Source organism: Polypterus senegalus, chromosome 8 (genome assembly GCF_016835505.1).
Source record: "Polypterus senegalus isolate Bchr_013 chromosome 8, ASM1683550v1, whole genome shotgun sequence".
NCBI lineage: Eukaryota > Metazoa > Chordata > Cladistia > Polypteriformes > Polypteridae > Polypterus > Polypterus senegalus.
In genome coordinates, this window is record NC_053161.1 from 61179265 (window position 1) to 61200881 (window position 21617).

Below are 21617 nucleotides of genomic sequence, written 5' to 3' on the forward strand. Positions count from 1 at the left end.
AGGGAAAACTTGGGGTTTGGCAGCATGATTGGCACTCCAGCCAGCATAAAAAAAGCCCTCACTCTCTTCCATTCTACCTGAATTGGTGTGGTGCTGTGGTGTCACCTGTTGCATGGCTGCACTCGGTCCTAATCTGGGATCCTGAGGTGGTTTGTCATGTGGTGGATGTAGCAACGTGCTGTATCTGCGCATGCTCTGTACCTCTCTCTCCTAACTAAACAGACAATTACAGCCCAAATTATAGTCACCACAATGGATTAAAGTTTCTTTGCCATTCCACTCCTCCTCTGAATTTAGTCCACTCCCTCCCAGCTCTGACTCATTGGTCAAGGCAAAGCAGCTTTTTTTATCATTAACCCAGAAAGTACTTCTGGGGCTAGGACATGATTCATCGGAAAGTCCCAAAAAGTAGGGACTACAGTATATCTTCCTTCAGAGACTCTTGGCAGCACCACCATGACCCAACAGGCTGAACTCCAGGACTCAAACTCCTATGCTGCCCTGTCAGTATCCAAAGTGGACCTGAATTCCAGGGATGCTTCCCCCTAGCATATCAGGGGATACAATTACCACATGTTGTTGTCTCCCCAAGTTGTTCCAATGTTCTGGATTCCTGTTCTCATTTGGTCAAAAAAAAGCTGTTCTTCCATTCTCTTTTATTGTGCTGTTCCATCCAGGCAAGGAATCATACCCTGGGATACCTGTCCATCCCCTGCGACACTCATAATATATAAATGTTGGCACCCCAACATTTTCCTGTGGGAACCTGCAGCGTCTTATTCGACTACACTTTATTAAAAATGTTAAGTACTGTCTGTCTGTCATACAATTTCTTGTAAACTACTGAGGATACTACCTTCATCTTGGTTTTACTTGAAAATGTATGATCTGATATGTTCTAGAAACTCAAAAAGAAATTTAGTAGCAGAAGCATCAGCAAAGTGACCTGTGGTTACATGTTTATTAGGACAAAGTGATTGGAAAACCAAGTGACACAGCAAAAAGATAAAGAACAGGGACATCTGGTGAATTTCAAGCGAATCACAGGAGCTGATATTGTGACAAAGAACCCCATAATAGGAAGAAAGACAAAGAAGAGCTGCAACATCTGCTGTGTCAAGCACATCACAGAAGGAGATTAAGTTGCACAGAACAAGAAAGAATAAGCAGACAAAATGCTGAAGCACACAGACAAGTAAAAATAGTCCTGAATATATCCTGATATGTTCTTGATATTAAAAAAAATAGGTTGCAGAGACCTGGTGGCCAGTTTGGTGGTGGCTAGAAAAGATTATTGTAACAAAATCACGGTCCCTGCAAACCAATCTATAGATTATTCACCAAGACACAGTACATACATGTTCAGAATTCATTATCAAGTGAAGGATTGTCTTTATTGCTCATCAAACATTGAACTTTATTAAATGGTGATAAAGGATGGTGATAATGGTGCAAAGTTACCTGTGCTTGTGTAATTACGGCAAAGTGATTGCAAAACCAAATGATAACCACAATAATGGCAGAAAGAAAAAGAAGAGCAGTGACATTTGCTGAGCATCCAGCAAATCACAAAAATGGAAAAAGTGATGAAGAATGCAAAAGAATAAGAATACAAGACATTGAAAAACATTAGTACGAAAAAAGAAATCCTGATTACAGAGCAACTGAGCAGCAGAAAAACACAATGGCTCATAGGCATACAAGACAAAATCCAGAATACACAATCCAGGAATACCCAAGACACAGAAATGCACAGCAACAAATGAGAAGATGATAATAATAATAATAATAATAATAATAATAATAATAATAATAATAATAATAATAATACATTTTATTCATATAATGCCTTGCACTTGAGATCATCAGTCTGAACTTCCAACCATATGAAAGCAATGTTTTTACATCCGGCACAGCAAGCTACATCAGTGATGTTATCAACAACATGCTGTATTTTTTAATGTTGAAAACAAACAAATATGTTGGCAAAGTAGGAAAGTTTCACTTGTTCTTGATGAGCCAGCAGAAGTAATAAAATACATTAGGGAAGTGAAAGAAGTAACTGTCACATATGAGGTCTTACATTGTAAAGAATGGCAGAGAGTTTCCTGTTGTTCAATCTAGCCATAGCAGCCTTTGACTTTTAGGACTACAGGTCTATGTGTTTAACTGATTAACCAAATAAAATCATTTTTAGAAGTCATGTGCATGTACTTTTTGTTTTGTATCAAAAATAACATTTTACATTTACAGTTACTGTGATGAAAGGAAAATTTGTATAAAACTTTTCACCAAATAAAAAATGACCTAGAAACACAAACAAATCATTTATTTTTAAGCAAACACCTCATTGGCATGAAACAGTTTCAAAATATTATTAATTTATCGTGCCCCTAATAATCAAATGGTTTTTCCAGAATATTATTATTTTGAGAACTCTTCAATACTGTACTAGAAAGAAGATGATGCAATAAAAATTCTTCCTCAAAATGCTTTACAATATTCTTCTTCGCTTACAGAAATTTGAATCAGAATAAATCACCTTACAAACTACAAGGTTCTTCTGACAGCATCATTTCTATTTGTGATTGCTCACTAAATAAATTAGTGTAAGGACTAACAAACCCCATGGTAGATAAAATTGAAACATTCATCCTGTACGAAAAAGATATGTTAAGAATACAAAAAATGTTATAAATAGACACAAGAAATATTGAGGGAATTCAAATAGCTCTTTATTTGATTAGAACAGTCAGAACAATGGCACATGAGGATTTTTATTTCACAATACATAGAATATTTTTTGGAAGGGAAAATTGAGAACACAGTCAAATTACATAGATAACAATGCTGTTTATGTATAAGCTAGCTCAAAATGCTTGTTCAAATAAAGGAGTGAGCTCTTAACTGCTTATCTAACCTTAGTGTCTACGTAGTCCTTTACCTGAATAAATATCATGACTTCCTAGTAGATTTCAAGATCCCAAGCTAAAGGAATAAACTGAAGCAACAAAGTAAGCTTTATTATTTTAACCTATCTATCTATCTATCTATCTATCTATCTATCTATCTATCTATCTATCTATCTATCTATCTATCTATCTATCTATCTATCTATCTGAAAATTAAAACAGCAAAGCAAATGTTCAGAATATTTATTTTAGTTAATGGTGGTACTCTTTGTGACTATTGTTTAGTATAAAATAATCTATGAAGTTCTTTTATATGTTAAAGTGTAATGATACTCATTTTAACTTCTTGGTGGTTGTGTATGCAAAATGAATAATGAGACATTTACTAAACTAAAAACTATCTATTGCAGGCTGATTCTACACTGCAATATGAATGCTAATTTTTGTGTTCTGGGATCCATCTGTGTCTTCATATACCTTTGGTTTAACTCTCCAAATGCACTTTCCTTGAGCCAGTCCAAAATGGCCGCTTCATACTCCGGCAGGGCTCCTTTTGCCTTTCTCTGGAATAGCCCATCAAGTTCATGTGCCAAACATTACTCTGTACCTTTAGACCTCAGTCTTTTTGCTGCAGTAAGTGACCCATCAAACAATGTGGTCAATCAAAACCTCACTCTATTTTATGATACCAGACTGGGACATTATCCACATATTACTGAAAACAAGAATGAAACAATTAAGTATAACGGAGCAATTCCACAAAACACAAGTCTCAGAGATCATTTGCGACAAGCTGCGGTGGATATCACCCATTACCTTCCTAATAAAGAAGCCAAGGGACTTGCTATAATTGACTGGGAAGAGTGGATGCCCCTTTGGTACAGAAATACAGACAAGAAAAAAATTTACAGAAAATTATCAGTGGAGCATCTCAGAAGGCACAATCCAATGGACACTTTTGCTGCAATTAAAGAGAAAGCTATCATCCAGTTTGAAACAGCAGCAAGAGAATTTATGAAGAAAACATTACAGCTGGGGAAATATCTGAGGCCCAATCAGTTGTGGGGTTTTTACATGTTCCCTGAATGTTACAATCACTACAGAAATGAAAACATTCAGTTCACAGGCAAGTGTACAGAACGGGATGTGTCCCTCAATAACAAGCTCCTCTGGCTTTGGGGAGAAAGTACTGCTCTCTACCCATCCATTTATTTTACTCAGCACTTAAGCAATACCACATCTGCAGCTTTATTTGTTCGGCATCGCATTCTAGAAGCAATGAGAGTAGCAGAGCTCTCAAAGAAGACAGTTCCTGCTCCAGTGTATGCTTACCAAAGACTTGTGTTTTCAGACAACACCACAGCATTCCTTTCTCAGGTAAGACACATAAGAGAGACATTAAGTCAACTAATGTGGATAAGTTAGGAAGGTCAGATTTAAATAATGTTTCAAATGACTTGTTCAGTTTTAATATTTAGAAAATATGAGAAACCTGTCCTTTTTGTCCTCAGTTACCTCTTTTCAATTTTGTATGTTTCTCTTCCGCCATCTGATTATTCTGCTAACTGCAGTAGTTCTTGTCTTAAAGTTTGCCAAACACTTATCTCTATTCACTTTTTTGCTGATTGATGTATTTCAATATATCTGCTCATGTTTTTCAAAGTCACCTTTGGTATGGATGTTAACAAACAAAACCATAGGATGCCCTAGTGAAGCAGTGCTTGGTGTTCCTGCCTCACTGCTCTATGAGATGGCCTCTGAGTGCTGGTTCAAACACTGTCTACTGTATATGCAGTTTGCATGTTGTTCCTGTATCTGTGTGGTAAAGTGAGGTCCATGGCTGATTGCCAGCTTTTTAAATAAATAATCGCTGCACTTGCATGTTTGTGTGTGTGTGTGGAGGGGTGAGTGTTGGGTGTGGTAGTGTGGTGAGAGCACCCGTGACCCCAACCAATCGGTGCCGGGAGCTTATGATTGCAGCAGCTGTACCACATCCCCGCTTTTAAAAAGGGAAGCATGAGTGCAATAAAGATAAAGAAGAGAACAGAATGCAGGTTAAACGGAAAAAAACAGCAGAAGGCAGGAGGTGGAAAGAGCCAGTGTGAGTGAGCTGAAGTGAGCAGGATCAGGAGAGAGAAGGCAGGCAGCTGAGAAGAGAGCCCCTGGATAGGAGTGTGTGGCCTACACTCACAGGGGTTGAATTGAGTTACTCCGACTGAACATGTTTGAGGAGCAGGACTGAGCAGAAGAGCGGCCAATGTGAGTGCCATGGCCATTGGGGACCCAAGCCTTGGTCCGAAGAGGGAGCCTTACCGTAGCCATGGGATGGCTGGACCCAGACCTGGAGAAGGTCAACTGCTCCTGTTAGGGCCAGTTAAAAGATCAGTGCACCAGGCTTTTAGAAAGGATTCTTTTCTGCTAGTTGGTTTTAACCTCACTTTAATGGATTTATTTATTCTGATTTTTAATCTTCATCTCACCTTTGTTTTTAATTGGATATTTACTGAACTTTCTTGAAGCACTGCACTTTTCGGACACTTGTGGTGTTTAGTTTTTTTTAATAAAAGCACAGAGCACTTTGCACCTTCCCCTGCTTCATGCAGTGTCCTCATTTGCCGAGCTCATCCCTCGGAAACGCTATCGGCGGTGGCGGGTTCAAGAGACTCCTGGTGGCACCCAGGAGCCTGAAGCCAACCCACACCATTGCAGTCTGTGATAGATTTACTACAAGAATTCTAGTTTCATCTCAAAGATATAAAAGTTATCTTAATTAGTAACTTTAAACTGGCCCTATCCAAGGGAGCAGGATTTGCGATGGACCAACTTTTATTTCAAATTGCACTTAATGGAATAAACCGAGACTTTCATGTAACACTGTATTGTATTATGTGGGTTTGAAAGCAAATTTATGAATGAAAAAATACAATATGTGCTTTTATCAATTATCATTACAAATCAGGGAGCTAGAGATGGCTGACTGGTTTAAAGAAATTCAGAAAAATAGATAGATTACTCTCTAATTAAAAATAATTTCACATGCATATTTCAGGCATTTTGATTAGTCCCATGTGAGTTTGTCTTTTTTATTTATTAAATTGTGTTAATAATACAAAGCGTGTACTTTGTTGTAAGCTCATTGTAGCAGATGCGGACAGCTTGCCTGTATGTGAGAAAGCATGCACCACCGAACCCATTTGTAAAGTGAAGCAACAAAGGAGCAGCAGGAAGTGCTTACTGATTAAAATGGAGGTCCCTGAGTTTAAAAGTTGAGCTAATTACAGCTGAAGGTTGTCTTTCCTCTTCAGTTGTTCACTAATACACATTTATGGTGCTGTTATGAATGTGTACTTTTCTTGTTATCACTCACTATTTAATTCTCCGATGTTAATTTGGAGGAACATGCTGATTGTATGGAAACATCTTGTAAACAGCTTGGATTACCGCCACTAGGTATTCAGAACTCACTCAGCAAGGATTAGGCAGATTAGTGTGGATTTGCAAATGAAAACCTAACAACCAAGAGCAGTAGTTTTAAAGGTATTCTTTTCACAAACGAGACATGACGCAAGTTTGAAATCCAGTGTATGTATCCTCAATTTTCTAAACTGGTAAGGGACTGCAGGAAACCATACACTGTTTTGAAAACATTGGGAACAAGGCAAGAAGCAATCTTAAATGGAATTCCAGCCCTTTACAGGATACACTCAGAAAAGGCCTATTTAGATACAACTGTTATCCTGACTTGGAGATCTTCAAGATGCTACATGAAGCCAGAGAAAAAGCCCACATAGACAAGGGCAGAAACTGCAAAATTCATAAAGACTTTGACCAGCTGAGATTTATACCCAGTACTTTGATGCAGTAAGAAAGCAGTGGTAAAGACTGTGCCATCTACTTGGTTACCCGATTTATCAAATTATACCAGATTGAAGTAATCTTAAATGCAGTCCTTCAAGAAGAACATGGGGCGTAGTAGTCTACTGTTTAACCGTAAACTTCACAAACATATAAGGAAGTAATCCTTCATGTAGAACAACACAGACACGACTTTCCAAGTTGTATAGTTGAAAAAAACACCTTGGTGACCTTCATATCTCAGCTCTATGACTTTAAGAAAACATTAAGTGAATAAGAAACAGTGAGTTATATTTAGCTAAATGGCTTTAATTTGGAAAAACTGTTGTTATGCTCTTCGTATAGACTCTGGGTTAATAGTAGGCATGAAACAAAATTTCATTGTATCCAATTTCATGATACAAAATGCCGTCAATACGAAATTTGGCCTTGTATGCATTACTGCATGACTGAAATGAAATACAAATGCAAATAAAAATGTTCTTCATGAAAAACGGGATTTTAAAATGTGATTGAAAAACTAGAACATTCCAAATCATCTGCATTATAATGATGTGAGGGTGAAAGTTGGCAGCGTGCAACATGGACACTGTTGTACATGAATATGTGTTGGGACAGCAGGTTATGTGTTTCTCTCACACATTTCAGTGAGTCATATCCTCAGGCAAGTACAGTAATTCAGGACTTTTTTCATAGATGCACCATTGCATCCACTGATTTGTTTTCAAATCAACCCTTGGTACTGCCAAAGCACAAATGTATCATTGTATTAGAACAGTTCTCATGATACGGGGAAGTGCTTTTGACATCAGCAAGGTGAAGTCACAGCAGCTCTTGCAAGTTGAAAATGTGAGAAGAACTGCTTGAGGCATCGATACACCTTTCACTTAAAGCAAACAAGAATTATACAGCAGTGGATCTTGCATTGACCTCAACAGCAGCATGGTGAAGAAAGGAAGCAGCCAAATTCCCAATGCTTGTTTTTCTGGTCAATTCACATGCATTTCCCTGAAATGTCCGTACTCAGTGGACAACTCCAAGGGATATTGTCCAAGCAAGGAGATCTCAACTTCATGTAGAGGGTTGACATTCTCATTTTTTATATCAGGAAATGCCATATTATAAATTCCTCCTAGATCTAGTCAGAACCACACTCAAGAGGTGCTTTCAAGCAGATACAAAAAGGCAGCCATTGCTAAGCCAGAAGGTTACGAGTTTGAAAATGTACATGTAATGCAACATCCAGGCACACTCAGGGACTGTTTTTTTTTTCATCAAAGAGTCAGTTTTTTAAATTTTTTAAATATTTTTGTAACAATGAGATATATTCAAAAATAACAGCCACAGTAAAATATAATTACTTCTTAAATACAGCACTTTAAAATGTCATGTACGCAATGCACAAAAAGGCATATGGTGACTCCATAACTGTCATACACGGAAGATTCCAATTCATGTAATGGGAAAATGACATTGATTGATATGCGGCTCATAACTGTAGAAGGTCTGTTGCTTATTGTAGTTTTTTTTAATAACAAAAGGGACCCCAAAAAGATGAAAACCGCAATAACCATCCAACAGGCATTTAGAGCAAAAAACACAATACCTCAACGTTAGTATTAATACCACACTACTCAGTTACTCAGTAAATGCTAATACTGTATCAAAAGTAAAGTGAAATTACCAACAGAAACATAACTATAAAAAATAAGCAATACTATCATAAAATCACAATCAGTATTACTGTATGTAAGTAGAAAAGCAGCTAAAATATGTTCCCCATCTTCAGCCCTTATATCAACTGAAGTTCCTTTTCTAACTCCATGCTATCTTTATATCACGTATACAGCAACTGTACTTTCATGTGTGATTAAGTAGAAGAAGATGAAGAAGAAATACCCTTTAGCTGCAGGTTGTTAATGTTCATTCTTTATAATAGTAATGTGCAAATAATGCAGCTGTGAGTTTCATTTTACTGTAAAAAAAATTCTGAGGACATGTTAGTTCAGTCTATGCTCACAGAGCGACACTTAAATAATTTTTTTTCTCTTCCATTCATTTCTAGAAAGTTGACTTTTTTGTGTATTAATTTCTGTACCAGTAGCCTGTGTGCCTCCCCCCAAAATTTTGATTATCTTGTACTGTGGATCCTGGCAGCTGTCAGATAATTAGAAAAGAAAAATGCACAAGTTGATATAACACTCTCAAAATAAAATTGAAACAGTAAACTAATTTGTAGTTGAAGTTGCACAGATGGCTCCTCCATGAAATTAGATGAGACTGCAAATTCTGTAATACTTTTCAATGACAGATTTTATCATTTCAAAACGTGAAAATTGAGCTGTTGAGAAAAGTCCTTACAAAATAAGTGTTCTGCATTTCAACAAAATCAGACAGACAGATAGACACGGCTAATGCCATAGCTGCTCCTCACATTATAAGCAAACACGCCTAAAAAAGGTACATTTAAATATGGCTTGTTTAGCTGTGCAGTAACTTTGTATTATGATTTTATTTCAATAAAAAAGTAAAAATTGTACAAAAATTTATTTTAAAGCTTGCGTAATTATTCATGGATTTGAGTTTATGTTGTAGTGTTTTGTTTTATGAATGTCTAATAAGTTAATATTTCAATTTTCAAAATATTTCAGTTTACATCTTTTAACACTAATTATACAAAAAGTTTCTTTTAATAAAAGTTCATCTTGTGGGAATATTGAATCATGAAGCTTGAATCACAATACCAATTATACCATGGGATACGTGTATTGTCTCATGTCTAGTTCGTAGGGTCTTTATGTCACATGTTCAGTGTACAGTGAAATTCTTACTTACATGCATTAATCATCATGCAAGACATCGCTACTCTCTGGCTACATGAGTTGTAAACAAGGCGCTATATAGCGCCCGACCCGGCACAGAATACGCAGAGGCACGTGTTCACACTCAAAGGCTTTTTATTTTTCAGCTGTGTGACACGTCTTCCCGTGCCACACAGCCCAAACACAGTCCAAAGCAAACACACAAAAAACCAAACACTTTCCTGCTCCACCACTCCTCCCAGGCAACCTCGTCCTCTTTCTCCCGATTCTGGCCTCGATTGCTGGGAGGCAGGCCCTTTTATGCGGGGCTGATAAACCGTCCAGTGTGGTGGCTGGATCTCTGCAGCACCCCCTAGCGGCCACCCCATCTCCCAACCAGGCTGCTGTGGTGGACTCCATGTCCCATGGAGCCACGGGGGAGGTATTGCAAAGTCCATGATGGCTCCCCCGGGACGTATGCATCAGAGGCGTCCCGGCCGGGCATGGGACCCGGCTGTCCGTCACAGAGTATAATAATCTTATTTCAAACCTTATGTCTCCTGTACCTCAAAAAATATAATGGTATTAATAACTGTTTCGTTAACAGAGGATTTGTAGTAACTTTTAAAGTCAGATTATTTGTTTATTCTCCAATGCAAATTAATTCAAAATAAAACTAAGAAAACTTCTACATTAATTATTAAATGTATTATAATAAAATGAAAACTGTAATAATGTATTGTAGCACCCTGCGAGGGAAGAAAGCACGCCAGACAATGTTTTCTCGGTGCACGCAAAAACCACTGACTTTATTATTAAATGTGCTTAAACTACAGTATGTACATAACTGTTGCCTCTCCACTCATCACCCCGCCTCCTCCTGTACTGCAGTGTGGGTGAATTGTGTCTTTACTGAGGTGCAGCGCTTCCAGCCCTCATAGTATTGTTCTATTAAAAGAATACATAATAAACACAATTTAATTTGATGTTATCAACAATGTGACAAGCTTTGTTATACTAAATGATATTCCCATAACTGAGCCATATAATGATCTGAGTGAACAGCCTCACTGACCATAGTCCAAATCCTGGTCTGGTTGCTGTATTTTTGAAGTTCCCCCATATCTGCATAATATTTCCTCTAGGTACCTTGGTTTTCCTGCTACAGTATATCCCAAAAAATATGTTAGTTATGTTACTTGTCTCTAAACTGTCCTTTCTTAAATGAATATGAGTGTATGCATGAGAGGGCCCTATAATCACTATGAGGGCTGTCATGATGCTGTTAGGTAGCGTCCAGGCTCAATAGTTGGTTCACAGAAAATGGATGAATAGATATGTTCTAAATAGGTGGGGTTACTAGGTTTGTGTACAGATTCTGAGATGTGTAATCTTGAAGAGCAAATATAGCAGTAATGGCACTGAACTGTATAGCAAGGCTTATTGCACATAGAGAAAGATTGTTTTCCCTGGGTCTCACAAGGACTTATAATATTCTTGTTCCAATGAATGTGAAAAGTAACACATTTTTGGAAAATATGAATTTGCTTTAGAGCAGCCTCCATAGTGTGATTCTATCAGTCTGTTAATCAAATAATGTTATATGCCAGTCTACAAGGATCCATTTCTCTCATATGATACGAACATTCTTGTCTGCATTTCTTGGTCAATACAAGCTAACAAAAATAAATAAATAAATAAATTGGGAGAATGCAATGCTGAATAAAGCAACTACTCTCTATTTTTCCAAAAGTACAAAAATGTTAAAGTGTGTCAGCTGGGTTTTAACCTGAGAGGCATGTCAGACCATAAAAATTCATCATTCGTTTATTAAAATGCATTATGCGTTAAATGCATCAAGTTATGTTTATTTGCATGTCTCCTTAGGACAGGGGAAATAAATAAAAAATTTAGTTAGTCGGTCATTTTCCGACCCGCTATATCCTAACGCAGGGTCACGGGGGTCTGCTGGAGCCAATCCCAGCCAACACAGGATGCAAGGCAGGAACAAATCCTGGGCAGGGTGCCAGCCCACCGCAGGGCACACACACTAGGGACAATTTAGGATCGCCAATGCACCTAACCTGCATGTCTTTGGATTGTGGGAGGAAACCGGAGAACCCAGAGGAAACCTACGCAGACACAGGGAGAACATGCAAACTCCACACAGGGAGGATCCGGGAAGCGAACCCAGGTCTCCTTTCTGTTAGGCAGCAGTGCTATCACTGCGCCACCGTGCTGCCCTATAAATAAAAAATGATTTACATAAGTTTTAAATAAACAAACCATGGAACAATCCTGAATACAGCAATACATAAGACTATCTGTGTTACCAAACTTTCCCATGAAACTTTGTAACACAATGGCTGTCAGTTTTAGTTCTGTTTGTTGATCGGGTGTATCAGAATTATCAAGTAATTAACCAAGTACTGTTCTGTATACAGTGGTTAAAACTTGGCACTTTCAACCCTGAGGTTGTGGGATCAGATCCTGCTACTGGGACTGTTATGACCATGAACAAGTAATTTCACCTACCTTTGTTCCAATTGAATAAACAAAATAAATATAACCAGCTGTATCTCAAATGAGTCAAATAATAATATTATTACATCTTTGGAGCTACTTTCTCTTAATCATGCTATACACAATTGTCTATGAGGAAAACATTCCAGAATTAGATCAATTCCTGCTTTTCCTAGTGACTTGGCTTTTATTGATGGTCATTGTAAATAAGTGCATTCTTCTGAATTAAAATAGGTAATCAGCAGTAGTAATGCGAAATTTGAGAATACATTATTATCATTGTCAGGTATTTCCTTTTGTGTTTTTCATAAGTTGTATGAAAACCTCATTAAAGTCCACAAATGTTAATGTACATGCAAAGAATTTTGGAGAGTGGGTGGTGGGTGATTGGGACCTCCCGATTCAAAGTAAGCAGATGCCTTTGTATGTATATTACAATGGAGCAGGTTCTGGGGGAACCGTTACATTTAAACTGATGGTCCTGGGTTATTTTGGACCCAAACGTGTCACTTTAGCTACTACTTCTCTCTCCTACCCTTTTTGCTTCAGGCAAAGCATCATCTACGCTCACAGCCACAGCCCCTGGCAACCTCACTGAAGCTTTATGGAGCTAAACCATTGAGCTTTACATTTCTTTGAAGTTTACCAAACATTCTCTTTTCATTTCACACCTCACTGTACATGCCAAATGTGATCACATCTCTTTTTTCCTGTCCAGGACGCTGTCTTCTCTTCAGTCATCCATCCACCCTATTGGTTAGTAGTACTGTTTGCAAGGTTCATCATTTGCTTCTGCTGAGTTCTTCATTTGATTAAAGCCTCACCTGAGCACAGCACAGAGTATTACATCAGCATAATAACAAATATCAACAAATAAATAAAGATTAAAAAAATGTCAGTTCATTTTCTTTTTTCCATAATGTCAGCACATTTCAGTCAAATCAATCAAAGCATTTTTTGATTTTGGAGTATTTAGGTTTTCTATTGTAGGGTGGGGTATACCCCTAAATATTGATGTATTGAAAAATCCTTTCTTAGCAGATGTCTACTGCCTTAGATGTATCATCCTGCCATTTCAGCTTTTACACTAAATGAGAAATAGTGTTTTCGTTGACGAGTAAGTGAGTGAGGCAGTCAGTCAGTCAACTTTGTACTAAATGTATTTGCAAATATTACTGCATATATTTATACAAAGTATTTGCTATGTTACTGTATTTTTTATTATGATTAACTCTTCAGAAACCCTCCAATCTGTGATTAGAAACCTATCCTTGAATATCCTTGTGTGAGTGAGTATATAAATAAATGTTGTTGTTGTTGTTGTTGAGTGTCAATGGTCCCAAACTAGTTTCCAGAAGGAAGGAGAGAGAAAAGCAACCATGTAGGATGGTTGAGGGTCTTTCATTATACTGTTTGCCTTTCTAAGGCAGTGATTTTTGTATAAGTCTTAAACAGCGAGTAGATGGTCATATTTGGTGCTGCCTTCACCACCCTCTGCAGTGTTATACAATACTGAGCTAAACAAGTGTCACATCAGGATTTCATGAGCCAATGAGATTGGACTCTGCTGCGTATCAGTAGAAATTTGTAGGAATAGATGCAGAAATGAAAACTGCCCTCAGATGACTGGGGAAATAAAGGAACTGGTGAGCCTTTTTGACAAGCACTGAAATGTGTTGTGCCCACTTCAGTTTGTCAATGACCTTCATAGAAATATAGAAATGCTCACTCTTTCAACAGCATCCCCCCTATGTGGATGAAAATATGGTTAGCTTTCTTTTTGCTGAATTCAATGACATCCTTGATTGTCATGTATAAAGTCTACAGTAATCCTAATGTAAGAGGATACACAAATGTATTCAGCTTTCAAAGACCATATGTTTTCAAATCCTTAACAAACACATAATGACACCAGTTTCCTTTATTTTAATTTCCAAAGTACATAATGATTTTTTTTTTTTAGGTTGACCTTATTCATTCTATTGGTGAAAGTTCAGCCTTGGGTGCAGCAGGGATCATACTGTGGGGAGCATCTAGCGACTTCAGAAACAAGGTGATCTTTTTGTGACTTTATTTGGTTCAGTCTGATATTATAGCAGGATTGTACCTGCCTTGGGCTAAAACCATAGTCTTGTGTAAACTGAAAGTAAAGAAATTCACCCTGGTGAGTTAAAGGAACATTTCTGTAGGCAGTACAGTGATTGTTGCTTTTTATTTAATGTAAGAAGTTGATGTTACTATGCTGTGCTTGTGACACAAATAGATTCTTAGCTCTGTCAGAACATTATAAAGCAAGTCACTGGTCTGCCAGGTCATATTATAAAGTTCATGAAATCATAAATAAAACAGATACATAGAGCAATGTTTAATGTGCAGAAAGAAGCACAATCATATACCGTAAAGTCACATAAAGTCAAGTCAAGTCAAGTTGGGGAGCATGCACTGGTACAATGTGTTGCCGCACCCACTACAGAATGAAACAACTCAGGATCCCGGTTGGCAGCCTCCCAGGCAGACACGTGGTCCAGTCCCAACCTCTGGAAATGACCCTTTATCTGCTGCAGCCAGGTGTTAGGTGGGTGACCCCTTGGCCTGGTCCAGCCACTCGGGTCCCCAACAATGAGGATCATACGAGCTGGATCACTCTCGGGGAAACGCGCCACATGGCTATAGTGTTGTAACTAATGCTCCCTCACAATGCAGGTAATGTGCCTCATTCAGGACTCCATGAGCAACCGCTCATTCGACACAAAGTCAAACCAACTGTACCCAAGGATTTTCCGGAGAGACACATTACCAAATGAGTCCAGTCTTCGTCTCAGGTTACTGGATAGCGTCCATGTCTCGCAACCATACAGCAAGACAGAAGCACCAGGGCTCTGAAGACATTAACATTGTAGCTGTTTATCCATGTTTATGCTCTGTTTTGGGTCTCTCAAATAATTAATTTAACTTTTCATTTGGTTGATATCTCATTGTTTCCAAGGTGCAAAGTTGTTTGCAACAAAATGACATTGCAGGCACCAGGACTCTAAAGACTTGGACCTTCATCCTTTTGCATAGATATCGAGAGTGCCACACACCCCTTTCCAGTGACCTCATGACCCCCATGTATAGTCACATAGTTGTGCATTAATACCTAGCTGTATTTCACAAATTACTTAGATTTTTCTGCCTTGCTTTATTTTTAATATTGGTTTTCAGTCATTTATCTTGCAATCCAAAGGGTATCATATAAAGATTGATTGATTGATTGATTTTCTTTTTATTTTTCAGGAGAAGTGCTCAGCAATGGATAGTTATTTAACTTCCACTTTAAATCCATACATTGTAAATGTTACTGAAGCAACCAAGCTTTGCAGCCAAAAACTCTGCCATAATAATGGCAGGTGCATACGTAAAAAATTTGATTCTAGTGACTATTTGCACTTAAATCCAACAAATTTCCACATTCAAATGAACCAGCATGGTCAATTCATTTCAAATGGTGTGCCATCACAAGCTGACTTGATGTATATGGCTGACAAGTTCACCTGCCAATATTATGAATGAATTATTTGTTAGAATTTTACTCCTGTTTTCTTGTGGTGGTAGGTTATGCAAAATTTAAGACTGATGGAATTGTTTGACTAATTTCTAAAAAAGCTAATATTTTAAAAATGATCCAAACCATGCAGATATAACATTCATAAAGAAAACTTAAGTTTCTCTCATTTCAGATATAATCAAGTTAAAAGTACTTAATATATATTAAAATAATGAATTAATGTGCAATACTTTCTGATTACCCTGAAGCCTATACTTTTACATTTTGCTTAATTTTAACCTCTGCTGTGTCATGTCACAAATAAAGGGAATCAAATAACTGAACACTTACGGAGTTTTTCATTATTTGGTGGTGCTTTCTACCCCCCGCTGTCTCACAGTCCTCTGCTGAATCTCAGCCAATGATCTGCCTGTGGAGAATTATTGCGTAATGTGTCTCCATTTGTTTAAGTATTTCATTTTGTGTTTTTTTTCATTATTTCTTATTATGGTATGGTGACCTGAACTTTTACACTGTTAGTGAAAAATTCACTCTTAGTGGATTTAATAGGGATAAATTGAATTCAATTCTGTGCTAGGTGTGTACATAAAAGATTAGATTCTAGCAACTATTTGCACTTAAATCCAACAAATCTCCACATTAAATTGAACCAGGAAGGATACTTCTTGCTTGAATGATTTCTAGAAAGGTTTAAAAATGATCCAGAATATATTGACATTACGTTCTTAAAGTAGATGTTTGTTTCTTTGAATGTAGTGCCACAGCCTTGCTGTTGCAGGTTCTGCCTGTTTGCAGTTTGCACATTCTTCTCATTGTCAAGGAGAGACCAAGAGAGCATCATTCATCCCATAACTTGCCTCTAGAAAGTTTTAGAATTGCCAGAAAAAGATCAAATGATCTTTGTGAGCAGTTACTCCAATGCAGTCACAGATGATTAATTTATTTTTCTTTTGACCTTTTTATCATAAATCACCCTTTTTGAAAATATAATAAGTTACTATGTTTTATTTTTTTTAATTCACATTATTTATTTTTATCCAAAATCTCAGTGAATTTTGTTTGCTGCTGGAATTAGAAACATCCATCCATTTTCCAACCCGCTGAATCCGAACATAGGATCACGGGGGTCTGCTGGAGCCAATCCCAGCCAACACAGGGCACAAGGCAGGAACCAATCCTGGTCAGGGTGCCAACCCACCGCAGGACACACACAAACACACCCACGGGCCAATTTAGAATCGCCAATCCACCTAACGTGTATGTCTTTGGACTGTGGGAGGAAACCCACACAGACACGGGGAGAACATGCAAACTCCACGCAGGGAGGACCCGGGAAGCAAACCCGGGTCTCCTAACTGCGAGGCAGCAGCACTACCTCTGCGCCACCGTGCTGCCTGGAATTAGAAACACAAATAACTTAAAATAGGGTTTCATTATTTAGGAAGAACTGACTACTTTATAGCTTAAGAATACTCCTTAGGAAAGCAAGAGTGGCTTCCAAGTTATTTTTGAAAACTGCTCACTTCTTTGGTGCTTACATCTCAAATGCAGCTGTTGGTTGGACTTCTTTTGGCTGGCATAGTAGCACTCAAGTTAATCCTGTTTCTTTACTACTCCAGGTGCCTGGCATGGAATCTCAACCTCAGTCAGTGTCGGTGAGGTGGTTGCATATTGTCTTGCCTTCTGGGTTTCTCCCTGGGGGCTCCAATTTCCTGTCAGATGTAAAAGAGGTGCAGGTTAGATACACTGCTAATTTGTCATTTGCCCAGTGTGACTAATTTTAGGTTTTTGTAGATATTCCGTTTTTTCCTTGCCAGCCCAATGAAGTGTAGGTTATATTTATTGGTAACTCTAACTTAATAGTTAGATTTCTGCTTGGCTTCAATGCTGCTGAGACAGGCTTTACATTGGCCAGACTCTGAAAACGAATTCAGCTCATTTAGAAAGAATGAATCTTCTTCTTTTTCTTTCAGCTGCTCCTGTTAGGGATCATCTACTTCCTTATCTTTCTGTCTGTATCTTGTTCTGTTACATCCATCACCTGCATGTCCTCTCTCACCACATCCATAAACCTTCTCTTAGGCCTTCCTCTTTTCCTCTTCCCCGGCAGCTCTATCCTCAGCATTCTTCTCCCAATATACTCAGCATCTCTCCTCTGCACATGTCCAAACCAACGCAATCTCGCCTCTCTGACTTTGTCTTCCAACATTTAGAAAGAATGAATAATGAATGAAAATTTTTGTCTTTTTCTAATGCATTGTGGTTAATGGCTTGACTATATTATCTATACATACTGCATTGTGCAATCTACCTAAATATGGGTATTTAATGTTTCATTTCAGTCATTTCTGAATTATGTTCTTAGTCTTTGTTTTTGAAAAATGTTTAAAATAATGGAACAAGCAGAGTTTACATCTTCAAACCCTGGAAAAAAAAACACCACAACTAAATTATTATTTTCATCTACTAGATTTGGTATTTTTTTTACTTTTCAGCCTGAAAATAACTTGTATCCAGTTATTATTTCACAATCTGTATGTAATGTGCATTATTGGAAATTACTTACTACAAAACAGTAGACTTTACAGGAAAAATGCTAGCAGTAGCAGAGGGGTGCGGATGCACAATTAGAACGTTTACCTTTTAGCTTTGAGAGGAACTTGTCTTATTCAGCTCAGGACAGAACAGGTTTGCCATCTAATTAAGCATTGTCCTCCTGTTGTTGACAGCATAATGGATTTATTCTCTTTTATTCAGATAAGCAATCTCCTTGCTTGTCAACATGTATTTTGTTTCTAGATTTATCAAGGAAAGATTTAATTAGCTTTTGTTGTACAAGTGCAAATGTAACTTTTATGCAAATCCAAAAGCTCATCAGGGATCTGGTCAGCCATTGTAGCCTCGGCAGAAATCACATCCCTGTACTGTGCATTGAAAAAGCACACTGGCCTATTTCCTTAAGAAGCTGGAAAAGACACAGTACCTGGTTTTCATAGATTTTAGTTATGAGAAGTGGAACATTTGGTAACACTTTGCTATGGGGACATAAGGCCTTGCTGAAGTGAATCTTTTAGTTACTTATTGCTGTGTGACACACATTACAACAACTGCTTGATAAGTAGCCTCTACTGAAGTGTTATCATTCTTCGAAGTAACACAAACTTTTTTTTAATGTACAATATTTCAAAAGAAAAATGTGTAGTATTGAAGAATGACTCAAATATTCTAGAAATATAGGTGGGGATCAAGTAGTCATACTAACATACTGTAAATCTTGACTGAACACAGTTATAAGCTCAAAGACATATATTTACAGAAGTTTAGATGTTTATTTTTGGAATTCTAACCTACGGTATATGAGTAAATAAATACTGGTACTATTCCAAACTGAATAAACTATGTTAAAAGGTCAGTGAATTTGGGAAGAAACACATCAACACCTAGCAGGGGAACTGAGGTAAATAATGTGTAAATGTCAAGTTTACCAATTGGGTTCTCATGCCAGTGTGAACAAGATGGCAGCTCATGATGTGTGAACAGTTTGGTCTGAGCTCTGCCAAGTTTGGCTATTTGAAAATGGCAGGCAGATGATATCTAGAGCCCAGACCGTCAACAACACCAGCAGACAGCTTATAAATATGTGTCATTTCTCAAGAAATGTGTTTTATATGTGATACACAGGCAAATAAGAAGCTGTTCTGTGCATTTAAAATATAAAAATAGACTAGTAGAAAATATAAGAAATTGTGTTTACTAAAAACCCATAAACACAAATATACAGATTAGACATTCTGCTAACTTACAGATCTATTTATTTAATTTTTTCTTTACTTGTATCCGGGTCACAGGGAGCCAGTAGCTACTGTATTTTCTCAGCAACACATAAAAATGGCTTTAATTAGTACTAGATGGGATGCTAGTCTATTTAAAATTTAAAGTCTTTGGTAGGGATATAGAAGGAAGAGGTGAACCCCACGTAGAAGCCCACTAAGTCTAAGACTATTTGCCAAGTCCTACTGCCACATATAGTGTTTAGCCAGTGATCTGTGGGAATTATTGACTATTGTACCATATTTCCCTTAGGGATCATACAGTCTGTAGTTTCCTTGATAGACCATCTTAGACAAACTGCCCTCATGGACACTGCTCTGTTGTACATATATTAGGATTTCTTTTCTTTTCCTAAGAGGGTGAACAAGAGATTCTAAGACATAGTGATTTATTATTTTAATATACCCAATGGTAATAAATTGCAATTTTATGCTTTATGCTTCTGTGCATGAATAATAATTCATGGTGGTTCAGTGTGATGCTGTTGCCACCAAAGTAAAATACTCAATTACACATCAAACTGTAATGCAATATTCTGCCTGAGGCTGTAGATGTGCTGAATGCTAAACATTTACGGAAGGCACACAGAATACACATGAACCTGAGACTTAAAGTTTATCAAGTGAAATGGCATTGCTTTGGATTGCAGGATTAAATTGAAATACATTATTTAAAATACAAGAATAGACTAAATTGGTGGATCATTGAGAAAATCAATTTTTATGAGGTCATTATTGTCATGTGAAATTCTTACTTGCACATTCAGCTCAAAATGCAACACATTATTCACGTCTTGATTGGTAAGTATAACTATCTTACCTAGAAACTTCTGTCTTCCCTACAATAAATAATTATGTTAGCATATTACATATTGTACTGACATCACACTTGTTCAGGGGAAAGTGTTAGCATTTTTTATGTAAAATGTAAGGTTACATAAAATAAAACATGACTAATTGATTAAAAGTCAGTAACAGTGGTGCAGAGGTTAATGCTACTTCATGACGTGTCCAGGGCTCTAAATTTACATCCCAGCCCAGAACATGTGGTGTTTGCATGTTCTCCCTGTGTCTGCTTGAGTTATTCTCCATGAGCTCTGGTAATTCTGCCTTCATTTCACAAATATGCATACTGTACTAGGTTAACTGATGATTGCATATGTGCTGATATAGGCATGAGCTTTGACAGTAATGGTTTGGCTCTTCAGTCACAGATGGTTACTGCCATGCACTCATCGATATAGGCTTAAGAAAGTTATTTACTGGAAGAATTACTGAAACACAGGGAGAACACGGCAGAAAATATTCAGTTGTATAAGCACTCTAATAAGAGCCCTATTGACCTCAGTCTGCTCAGCTCTTCCACACTTGAGTTATGCCTTCAATTTATTTTGCTGAAAAGCAGGTATTTTGTCCAATGGTATGTAGTATGCACACTGTAAGAAATAGCTTTAAATTTACAGTCAGTTTCCTGCATTTTCTTTATACAGTAACATGCTGTAATATTTTAAAGAATGTCTGTACATCTACAGTAAATAGCTGTTTTCAATGCTTAATACAGTAACTAGCAACAATACAGTAACATACTGTAACCTACTCAAGATTCATTAACATGCTAAACAAGTAAAGCATTCTGTGATTGGTTTGTGATGACAAAGTAAGTGTGGTGCAAGCTAAGCACAAGCTTCAGATCTGAAAACTATATTAGATATTTTAAAACTACTTTTATGACCTGTTGAGAAGGTTATACTGTAGCTCATAATTAGTCATTTTTGTTTTCACTTAGCCTATTCAGTTCATTTATTTTTTAATGTTATTTGTTTTGCACTTTCCATTGTTGAGAACAGCATGTGAAGTGGGAAAACGTGTTGGCACCAGAATAGAAGATTCAGAATCAATTCTTTGCAGTTTTGACTTGGTGAGCCTCTATCTCTTAATTTGTGGATGTGTTTTCTTTTTCTAAAGTTTTTTTGTCTAAGTGAGTTGAGTAGTTATTTATTTTTCAGTTGTTTCATATCCTCAGCCATTTTGTTTGCACATGTGTATAATTATTAGATAGTTTGCATTATATAGCCCTGCTCATAAAGTGGAAAGCACTGTTGTCCATTTAATTTTTAAACAATATCTTTATTTTTAACATAGCACAAAG

The 21617-nt window shown here is 37.3% G+C and overlaps 1 protein-coding gene across 1 annotated transcript; it reads left to right on the top strand.

The window, feature by feature from the left end:
* The first annotated feature begins 3434 nt into the window (after positions 1 to 3434).
* On the top strand, positions 3435 to 15643 carry LOC120534557 (hyaluronidase PH-20-like). The gene is made up of 3 exons (XM_039762151.1): positions 3435 to 4289; positions 14055 to 14144; positions 15368 to 15643. The coding sequence occupies exons 1-3, from the start codon at positions 3435 to 3437 to the stop codon at positions 15641 to 15643; spliced, it is 1221 nt and encodes a 406-aa protein (XP_039618085.1).
* Positions 15644 to 21617: the final 5974 nt, after the last annotated feature.